The 11,964-nt window shown below is 35.8% G+C and overlaps 1 protein-coding gene across 1 annotated transcript; it reads right to left on the bottom strand.

Moving 5' to 3' along the window:
- Nucleotides 1–1,290: 1,290 nt before the first annotated feature.
- LOC120779745 (protein takeout-like) lies at nucleotides 1,291–4,505 on the bottom strand. The gene is made up of 5 exons (XM_040112130.1): nucleotides 4,342–4,505; nucleotides 2,088–2,171; nucleotides 1,880–2,030; nucleotides 1,680–1,819; nucleotides 1,291–1,617 (listed from the first exon to the last, which is right to left on the bottom strand). The coding sequence occupies exons 1-5, from the start codon at nucleotides 4,409–4,411 to the stop codon at nucleotides 1,316–1,318; spliced, it is 747 nt and encodes a 248-aa protein (XP_039968064.1). The 5' UTR covers nucleotides 4,412–4,505; the 3' UTR covers nucleotides 1,291–1,315.
- Between the last annotated feature and the right edge of the window lie 7,459 nt (nucleotides 4,506–11,964).

Below are 11,964 nucleotides of genomic sequence, written 5' to 3'. Positions count from 1 at the left end.
TGTTCTTAGGCTACCCAGAGGATACTTGGTCAAAGACCGGAAGTCGTGAGCTGCTTGAGCCATATGTAAAAAAGGGCCACTCCCAAGTGAATGGCGATCAGAGAACTTTCCTCACTGGCGTGAACGTCTACACATGACTCCATCCTTCTTTTTGAAGATTATCTATTTCAAATGTTGGCCTCGAATACGTCTTAGATGGTCCATTCGTTGAGTCCAGTTTTCAATGACTCCTTCAATCATTTCGACTGGTAATTGGCGAATGAGACGCGTGATGTTTTTCTCCAAGGCCTGAATCGGAGCGAGATTGTTTTAGACTTTACATATCCCCACAGGAAAATGGTGTGATATCACACTAACTTGGTGGTCACTAACTTAGGAAGTGGCATCTTAAAATCACGAGCTTCAATCTCAGGAACAAATAGTCGGTTAGGATGGCGTGATAATGGTCGCCATTGATGGTTACGTTCTCACCGGCATCAATTTTGAAAAAATATGGACCGCAGAGATCGAACCGATGTAGCTTGGGAAGATCGGGCGGCTTCAGTTCCTGCACAAACAAAAGCTATATTTTATACGGTTTCAATTTAAGATATCGACGTAAAATGCGTCAGTCCTAGATGCTGCTACGGCTGCCATATTTTCTTCAGTGCGTGCTGGACGTGGCCTATTCGGTCGAATATTATGATTTAATGAATGCCGGGTCTCAAGATGGGTGATGGTGTTGTGAATAGTGCCCTCAGTAGGCTGATTATGTTGACCATAAGTTCAGCGAAGTTGGACGATTTGTAAATGTTGTTCAAGAGTAAGACTTTCCAAGATGAAATGCCAAACAATACTGTACAAGAATAACAGGACTGCTTGACACGAGTCACGCGTGATCTGTCAAAAAGAGACTTAGGGACAGCATAATTCATTGAAACACTGACGGCTCGAAAACATTTGAAGACATTGGTTCAATGGGAGAAATAAATCTCCAACGCTATTATCGTAATCAACGTATTGCCATACTTAGTGATAGTCAAGTGGCACTCAAAACGATCTTAGTAGCCATGACCTTAAGGCTTTGGCACACGGCTATAAAATAATTTTACCTGGAGTGAATTATTTTTTAAAATACATTAGCGGCGCGGAGCAGCTGGAACTTTTAAAAATTAAAATCTTCATTATTTTTCGTCATTTCGTTTTAAGCTTATCGGCTTAAGAAGTCGAACCTACTTAACCCAATTTATATAAGAAAAAAGACTTGCAGCTATTTCCTCAAAACTGCATGCAGATAACAAAAGAACAATATACTAGATTTTTATTTTTATTTTTTTTATTCCGAAAAGTATTTGTCATAAGGATAAATGCTGAAAACATTATCAATGACGCTTGTGAAGATTTGAGAAAACGCGTTTGTAAAAGTTGCACGCACTTCTTGATATATCTCCTTCCAGTTTTCATTCAAGAAGACGTTCATCGTGTCACCCAGCTGTTTGTCACCATTGAAAAGATTGCCAAAATTGAAAATCATTCTTGACGGATCCACACTCAAACGCGCCGACTTCACACTCATATGGATGCCGTCCGGTTTTTCCACTGGAGTGCCAGCAAACTGAATCCGAATTTTAGAGTTAACTGCAGAAAAATGAGATGACGGGATACAATTTTTTTGTAATATTTTTTGTTAAATAACTTACGCATTGTAATATTGCTCGTGCCTGTGCCAGTGATAGGCAGTATTAATACGCGTCCCTTAATTGAGTAATCTCCTACCAAGCTGAGGATGGGAGCAGAAAAAATTAGATCGTGTTTTGTGGTCAAATCCTTGCCGAAACCCCTAAAAAGTGAATACAAGTTGATTTATTAACATGGATATTGCAGAAATTCATTGCCTTACTTCAAGTCAATCATTTTTACTCCACTAAAACCGTATAAGTCATTATTGGTGAAGGTGAGGTCAATATTAACGGGACTTTCAGCGCCTTGTTTCATAACGATTTTGGCAATTCTCAGTGGATCAGTCTTAGCCAAATTAAGCGAAGGAAACCCTAAATTGTAAGAACTGTGTGTTTAATTTATATGTACCGTTAGAAAGTACATAGTACCTTGGGATTTTTCTCGCATCAGGTATTCGATAGTGCTCATTATACAAGTTTTGTCGCCATATTTGCATGCCTTGGGATCCTCAGCTGAAATGAAAATACGCATTTATGTTTTACTCAGAAAATTTGAAATGCCTATCAGCGGAAGTAATCCTTATATATAGTATGTACATTTAATCTGATATTTTTTACCATATCTAACCATATCTTTGCAAAATTGAAGTGGATAGGTTAAGGGTAAAGAAACTTGGATTCTGCTTAATGGAGATCAACACAGTTTTCAAAAACGCACCATATATTTAACTCAGGTAAAAATAAATGCAATATTAAGCTGACCTTCTGGTCCAACAATATCATTGTACAATTGAACCATCTCCAGACCTCTGAACCTTGTGAATAAAAAATACCATAGAATTGGGACACAACATTTTATGAAGCAGAAGAACTGTTTAAAATGGGATCTAGACGTATTTGATACCCTAAGTCTATTTATACCATTTCAATCTGGAATTGAATAAGAAGGAGGGGTATCTGACAAGAAGATCTAGGTAAAGTTAAACAACGACGGAAAAGGATTAATAGTGAATATATTTCGAATGTATTAATAAGTTGGGAGTACAATCATTGTTTGAATGACGTTCGCGAACTTACATATGTACAAGTTGCGTTCCAAAGTAAACAGGACTTTTTGAATCTAGCGCCCCCTGTTGGCGCCATCTATATGTCGACTGGTGCGTTAGAATCTGCTATCTTCATCGATTGTCCAGTGAGAATTTCATGGCAAGTTTATGGCGATGATTGCCTATCCCGCAGCAGAGGGCACGAGTGGTTTCAACGTTTTCAAATTGGTCGTGAGGACATAAATGACGATCAACATGTGGGCCAATCAAAATCCGTAATCACCGGAAATTCTATCGAAACTGTGCTTGAATTCATCAAAAATCAGCCGAAATCGTCATTGAAATTCATGGAAATGGAATTAAACATCTCCAAAACATCAATTTATCGGATTTTGACTGAATATTTGGGCTTGCGAAAGGTGTATGCACGGTTTGTTCCGCCCAATTTGCTGACGACCAAAAATTGCTCAGAATCCAAAATTCGAAGGAAGATTATTGACCAAAAGTCACATTTTAACCATTAACCACGTCCCGTATTCACCTAATATGGCACCGTGCGACTTCTTCCTTTTCGGAAAAATTCATTTGCCCGTGAAAGGAAAGCGCCAACCGCCAACGAGCTAAAACACTCTTCGACATGCTTTTGGACCATGCAAAAAGCTGTATTGAAGCAGAAGGAGACTATTTTGAATAAAATAAATTGATTTTGCCAAAAACAAACATTTGTTCCGCTTTTTTTTAAGTCTTTTTTACTTTGGCACGCACCTTGTATAACCGTTCACGTTGATCAGAAATATCTGGGTGATAGATATCCTTATACTAAAGGAAGCATCATCCCCGTCCTTCTATGTGGAGCAGAGGCATCGGTGTGACGGTATTTCAGCGAATTAAGAGATAGCGGCTGCGCTGGCTACGTCTTGTTGTCCATATAGAGGAAAACACTTCAGCTCTGAAAGCATTGGACGCAGTGCCTGCCAAGGGAAGCAGAGAAAGAGGAAGACCTCCACTCCGTTGGAAAGACTAGGTGGAGAAGGGCCTAGTTACACTTGGAATCGCCAATTGGCGGCAAACAGCGAAAAAGTCGTTCATCCGTCGACGCGTTCTTGTAAACTGCTTTATAATCGCAAAAGTGGTAACGAAGAAGAAAGGAAGCAGGACATCTTTTTCATTATTGTAAAAAGAAATAAATGAAGCCAAAAGAATATTGTAGATTTTTTTTGAATCTGATTTCGAGAATTAGATTATCACTACAAAAGGAGCGAACGGGCAGATACGACTTTTGAACTTTTTAAGCTTTTCGTAGTCGTGTGTGTCATTTATGTACTTCCTTAAATTTGGATCAGATCAGATTAATATACAAAAGCCTTAAAGCACTAATCTGCGTTATCAAAGAACATAGCTATCTCTGTGGATTGCTATCTAGAAATTACATACATTTTTAAATTTTCCGTAAATCTTCACTTCAAAATCACGTATATTCTTGTACAATTATTTCACTTTGTTGTTAACTCGGCTATAACCGAAATTATAAATATAAAATTTCACTTCACCATCAGATATGTTGTCAACTTTAAGACATTTTATAATATTTCTAATAATTTTAGTATTTATCCTCAAATATTTTTATCAACACTTACGAAATTTCGCCAACACTTGATGTGCCAATAATGGCATTAAAGCTAGAAAAATTTTGTTTAACAGCAACATATCCACGAATATTTAACGAGTACAGACGGGGCAAACGGGTGCTAGAAGATACGTTAGCACGCTTTTCAGTTAGTCAACTAACTAAACTGTATTAAGTGTCGTGAGGCTTTATATCTGCTTAGTAAGTATGTATATTACTTCTTCAAGAAAAAGAAAAAAACAAAATAAAAATAGTAGGAATCTGAAAAAATTGCGCAACATTCGAATATAAATTGTGTGTGGTATAAGATAGAAAAAATAAAAATATTCTGAAGTGTCAATTAAGTAGTAGTTAACTAAATGAAGGCGCTCAGACGACTTTTGTTACTAGTTGTTGTCATTTGTTGTTTATATTTTTCCAAATCCAGAATTTTATTTTGAATGAACAAATGAGATGAGTAATACTGAGGGCTACTGTATAAATATGATTATTTATATGTATGTTTATACTACAAATAAAGTGATTTATTTCACGATTTCGAAAACAGAGTGTAAACAGCGCTTTGTTACGAGGCCCCTTTGATATGGTAAAATAAATGACTTGTAAATCAGTCGAATTGCCTACAGATACTTCTAGTCTAATTTCATGGGAAGCATAGCGCTAATATACAACGTTTAGCCGCAAATATAAACTAAAGACTATAAACTAAAGACTTTACTAAAGACACTCTCACTTATTGATTAACCCCTGTACTTTTACCTTTAGCAGCAATTAAGTGAACTCTCCTGTATGCCCATTAACGCGTGAGGTAATAAAAGTTGTTAATTGTTTGTATTTACGTATAATTAATTATTTGATGATATACTTGTATACATATAAATAAAATATTAAGTTTGAAATGTGATATAGAATGGTGTTAAAAAAGTTGGACATGGATTTTAATAAACTTCTAGTTAAATGCTGATAATTGATGCATAAATTATAAATTAACCAGCGACCGCGACAAAGTCTAATACTATAATATAAGTATTAGACTAAACGGAAGGTGACATTAACATTTGACAAATTCGGTCTTATACCAAGAATCATCCATCTAGCTCGGTATCACATTAGGGGTATTCTCTTGCTCTTGCAAGATTGCAGATTGCAAAAATACTATACCGAAATATACAAGAGCACGAGAGCACCCACTGCAGAATCTAGTCTGCAGTAGTAGTGATATATGAACGGCTGATTCGGTCAATGTATTGTGAATGACTATTATGCATGGCTATTGTGAATTGACGCAGCTTCTGCATAAATTTTTAACAAAAAAACTGTAACAAATCTTTATAATTTAAATAGAAATTATAAAATCTATTTAAAACTTTCCTTCCTCAAAAATTTAACGAAGTAATACATATGTCTTTAAGTAAAATGACCTCAAAAACAGGGTTGCAATTATATTTTTGCGTGACATTGCACGCAAATATACATGGGTTTTGGTCTGACATATTTTACAGTTATTGGAAATAATTTTCTGCGTGTGTTTGTTGTTGTGCCGATGCACCAAGAGGAAATATATGCAATTCTTGCACCGTGCTAGGGTTTTGCAAGAGCAAGAGAATACCCCTATTATAACCAACGATCGGAACGAACAGAGGTAGCTCCATTAGGAATTAGTTACTTTATATATCTCTGATTGTGCTAATCAGACGAGTCACTGAGAATATTGAATTAAACGGAGTTATGTGCTTTAAAGTTCGCTGGACTTAGTTCAGCGAATTTGGTGACCATAATATTGGCTATTAGCTGCCCTCATAAAAGTTAAAGAAGAATATTTAATTAAATGTAAACATAATGCATTTAGATAAGATATTTGGAAGAGATTTAATCTCATTTATAAGAGCAAAGCCGTTCTAAGTAGTTCGACCCATGTAATCGAAAGGTATTCGGATTTAAAATTTTCCAAGGATTGCCAAATTATTGGGGAAATATTTCCAGCTATTTTAGCAATTACATTAAAACATACCATAGCTCGATACCTGGTCCGATACCGAAAAAAACAATTCTTTTAATAGCAGTCAAAAATCTGTAGGCTCAGAGTTTGAGGAAATGAAGTTGGTTTAAAGCTTGTAAGACCTTTCTATAAGGGGAGAAATTCGGTGAATAAACTGACAAGGTAAAAAAGCGATTTAAAGAAATAACCAATTGACCCCTGTCTTATAAGGTTATCAACTAAGGTGACACAAACCAAATATTAAATAAAAATGTATCATACCTAGAACAAGATAATATGTTGGCCACGAAGTTTGTAACACCCAGAAGAAAACTTCGGGGACCCTATAAAATACAAATATAAATCAGCTAGATGATTAAAGTTGATTTAGCCATAGCCGTTTGTCTGGACAGACTGTCTGTATATACGTGAACTAGCCCCTTCGATTTTGAAACATCGATGAGAAATTTCGCACACGCCACAAACTTATGCACGAATGCATTGTCCAAGGCAAGGGTACAATCTCCGAAGAAATTGTTCAGGTACTATACAGTTAGTTATAACCGTCATACAAGAGATCACTCAAAATGCAGTCCTTGTATGCAATTTTTTTTATTTGAGAAATCTTCTGAGATTTCGGTATGGATTATTGCCCAAGGAAATGATGCAATCTACGAAGGAATTGTTCAGATCGGATCATATAGCATATAACTACTACACAAACTGACCGGTCAAAATCAAGTTCTTTACGGAATCAAATATCTCTTGAACTTTTACCTATTAAAATTAGGAAGGACAATAAGAGTTATCCGAATTTTCTAATAAAGTAAAGTGGTTGCTTGATCTGACTGTTGAATTAACTTTTTTGAGCTCGGCTTTGACCCGATTAAAACAACAAGTAAATACCACATTTAAATTCCACATGTAGATGAAAAGGCCTATTTATAGTAGACCCACACTTCTACTCCGTATGTGGGTGTACGTAGGCCTCTTATATTTCGGAATTAGAGAGCATAAACAAATATTGAAAATCGAAAATCGCTTTATTGTTTTTAAAAATATTCTCCACTAGGTGCTAAATACTTCTGCATCTGTTTGAACCAAGTGTCGAAGCATTTTTGTCACTATGATTGAGAGGTCTCCTAAACATGCGTTCTGAAGAACGTTGATTTCCTAGTTTATTGTTTCCTTACGGAAATAAAAAGAAGTTCTTCGATTCCAAGTCAAGGAAAGACGGATGACCTATCAAATCGATGTTTTGAGTGCTCAAGATTGAAGTTGCTTTAGTCGATGAATGAAAACTCGCATTGTGAAGAGAGTCCATCTTCGGCGGTTGGTTTTCCTGATTTCTTGAATAACAACTTGCGAACAAACGGTTATGTATCACTAAGAATTTACTGTTCTGCATTCTTCTAGTGGTTTGGTTGCGATATATTCAGTTTTTCCAAAAAAAAACAGAAAAAACTGTTTTTGTGCGGGAACAACTCTTGTTGGATTCGGCTTATACCCATACAATTGACTGCTGTTTACTTTCGGTCTTATACAGTACGAGTAAATCCACGATTCATCCCCTGTTACGATGTGATAGACGTGTTTGAAGCACCGCAATCGTATTTTTTAACATTTCTCTCAACCAATCAACATGAGTCTTGTTTTTAGCGATTCACAAATGGTATGGAACCTAATGTGAACAAATTTTTTTTACAGTCAAATGCTCATGTAATATTGAATGTGTTTTGGTCCCACTAATGCTTATAGTTGTCTCAATCTCATGATAAGTCAGATGATGATCTTGCAATATCAGTTTGCACAGCATCAAAGTTTCCGAAAGTACAGCTGAATTTGAAATTTCATCTTCGAGTGATCGACGAACTTTAATGAAACTTCGTCGCCATATATTTAATTAAATTCTTCGATGTACTGTTGCTCAGTTAAACCACGTCGAAAGTTGTTAAACATATTCGAGCGGAAATGTTCGTGACTTAAATACACTTTTTGGCCATGATGAATATTTTACTGTAAACAACGTAAATAACACTCGTATGTCAAAACGTTCGGAATGTCTGTAACATCAAAATTATCAAATTTTGCGATAAAGTTTTGCTAGATTGAAAAACTCGGGTTGCCAAATCCCAAAATGTAAGAGGCGACCCACATATTTATAGCTAATCTCTGATTGGCAAATGTCTTTTTGTCTTGTCGATAAATCAGGCTAAACTTAATTTGGTTCAACTCATTTCTGAGGTATTGTAAATTCCAATTGTAATACATCTACCAGATTTTTGACTGACTTCTCAACAAATGTGGGTATGTGGGCATTTATGTTGGCCCCGATACCAAAGAACCTGATTGGCTGATGAAGTTTATAATGAGAATCTGCTTGAATTGGAAATCACTTATCACAACCTTAACTCAATATCGCTGCACACTACACATTGTGTTAGATCTTCAATTTTCAAAGTGTAGCTCAATCTAGTAGTCTGCTATCGATACCTATGTATAACGATATTTAAAATAATATAAAATCCATACATACATACATATTTACACAAATAACTGCATTAGTTATTTCATATAGTTAAATTTAACAAAACTAGAACTTGATGAGTTACTTCACTGTCGGAACTTGTTTGAAAAAAAATCCGGTAAATAGTCGCATGTACCTATCAAACCACCGGCCGCCGACAATAATCGTACATATGTATATGTATTTTTGTGTATATATGTAAGTGTATACATATATGTACGTATGTATATTCGTATAATTTGATCTATATCTATATGTATACCAGTATATTCTGATCTAAACGTGTTGATCTAAATGTACATATGTACATATGTATTAAAGTTGTATTTGACGATGTGCTACCTTGCAAACAGCTGTTAATTTACTTATGTACCATATGTGATCATTTATTTACGATTAATCGTTTACAGTTATTTTTCGACGGCAAACGAGTTTAAACATTCAATCATCACAAAGCATGATGGCAATTAACAAATAAGAGGCCGATATTGTCCATACTCGTATAATTAAAAACTCACACTGTGTGATCGGTAGCAATGATCATGAACATAACAATGAAGCGAAGATACATACATACATACATAGGTCAATAAAAAGTTATTAAAAATTTAAAATAATGTTTACCGTGTAAGCACCGCATTGTATTTATGGTCTAATAATGCGAAATATATATGTATATAAGTATAATGGCAAACATTGGCGATCTAAGCTTACAAATGACGACTAGGCGGTTCTCGAGTCGACTATTGGTAGTATTAGAATTAAATCTATTATATAATTTTTAGTAAGCCTTAATCTTCGCGTGTATAAACAGAACATCCTTGGCCCCGGGCGACCGAAGTTGTAGCTACGCCACTGCATCTGCCCCCCGTGACTATTTCCTGTTCTCATATCTCAAAAGAACGCTAGTTGTAAGAAATTTTCGTCGAATGAAGAGATGATTGCTGAAACTGAAGCCAATTATGAAGCAAAGGACAAATCGTACTACTCGTATAATGGTATTGAACTATGTTAAATAAAAGAACCAAAAAATTGTATTTTAGTGTGGTATGCCAGGGCTTTTTCTATTGACCTCTTATAAATGCATACATCATAAAGTTCGATATTTCGCATACCAAAGCTTTGACGCATTTGAAACGATTACATATTTTATTTTAGAATATGAATCGCATGTTATTCTAGGAATGGATAGAGAAAACGAAAACGTTTATTTGGTAAGACAGATAGGACGAAGTGATGTTTAAAATACTAATGTAATGTACGAGGGCTGCTATATGTATTCTGGCCTAGGGCAACACTAAGTGTTGTCAGGTGCAATCTGACATTTCCACTGGAAAGTTTGACATTTTTTAGCATAACATCACCCAGAACGTTTTGTCATTTAATCGTGAATTGTTTTATTTACAGGGAATTAAAAAATTCATCTCGGCCAAAAAATGGAATTAACTCGTGAACATTTTCGTGCGATCATTTTTCACAACTTTCGACGTGGCTTATCACGCCAAGAGTGCATCGATGAACTAAAATCTTTGTATGGCTATGAAGCACCGTTCTATATCACTGTGAAAAACTGGTACAACGAATTCAATCGTGGCCGACGCTCGCTCAAAGACGAATACCTCGTCCAAAAACAGCCGTTGTGCCAGAAAACATCGATGCCGTACGTGAACTGATAATGCTAGACCGTCATGTAACATACCTTCAGATAGAGGCATGCCTATGCATTTCTCCCACCAGCATACATTCGATATTGCATGAACACCTGGCCGTAAAAAAGGTTTGTTCTCGTTGGATCCCGCACAATTTGACAATCGCTCAAAAAAAGGCTCGGATGGGTTGGTGTAAAGAAATGCTGAAAAAATACGATCGCGGTGCTTCAAAAGACGTTTATAAGATCGTCACAGGTGACGAATCATGGATCTATGCGTATGAGCCCGAAGCAGAAAAGCAATCGACAAAAAAAAAAATAAAATAAAAAAAAAACATTTTCGTTGATAAATATGCCTATTTACATTATTAGGCCAGAAATATATGTATGTATATAACAACCTACGTACAATTTTGTGGTACGATGTATCAAATTCATATTCTGAGATAAAGCGGCAACTGGGCATTGGTTATTTTAGTTGATTTCATTCCTTAAAATAAAAGTAAGAATAAACAAGTAAGAAAGCGCTAACTTCGGGTGCAACCGAACATTTTATACCATAGCAACTTGCAGTAATCAAAGCCAGGGAAATACTTTAGGATGTAAAACGTCAACCAGAGAATCGGAATCTAAGCAATTTTATATGTATATACATAGACCATATACATATAACTTTTACACTGACCCATATTCGGCATAAGATTTCTTAGAAAAACCAAAATCATTATACATACATACCCATACATAAAATTAGCAAAATACGTTCTGCAATTTTCATTGAGATAATTTAAATTCCTATAAAACCTTGTCATACCATCCCGGGGGAAATTACGTTTCTGGCGCATTCATTTATCGATTTATTGCGCTTTTAGTAGTTTTAAACAGTACCGTTATATGGGGAGTAAACGGGGTTTTCATCCGATTTCATTCATTTTCACACTATCGGTAGGAGTTCTTGTAATATTCGACATGGGCGAATTTGGTTGTTGTAGCTTTAGGAGATATGCACATTCAACTTATTAGAGGGCGGGGCCAAGCCAATTTTTTTTAAATTTTTTATGCACAGGTGCTCCTTAGTACTGCGTTGCCATGTGCCAAATTACAGTTTTATATCATAATTTAGTGCTTAGTTATGGCCCTTTTTAGGTTTTCCGTTATTGGCAATTTGTGGGCATTACAGTGGTCCGATTATACTCATCTACGAGCTCGAATTTTTTTTGTACTAAGGAACCAGCATACCAAGTTTTATCATGAAATCTCAATTTTCACTCAAGTTACAGCTTGCACGGACGGACGGTTGGACAGACAGACCCGGATTTCAACTTTTCTCGTCACCCTCATCATTTATATTTAGGAAACCCTAAATATATCTCGATTAGGTTTAGGTGATACCTACAACCGTTAGGTGAACAAAGCTATAACACTCTGTAGCAACTGGTTGCGAGAGTACAAAAATAGTTCTGAATTTGGTTTTATATAT

Source organism: Bactrocera tryoni, chromosome 1 (assembly GCF_016617805.1).
Source record: "Bactrocera tryoni isolate S06 chromosome 1, CSIRO_BtryS06_freeze2, whole genome shotgun sequence".
NCBI classification, from domain to species: domain Eukaryota; kingdom Metazoa; phylum Arthropoda; class Insecta; order Diptera; family Tephritidae; genus Bactrocera; species Bactrocera tryoni.
This window is presented reverse-complemented; position numbering and strand designations above follow the sequence as displayed.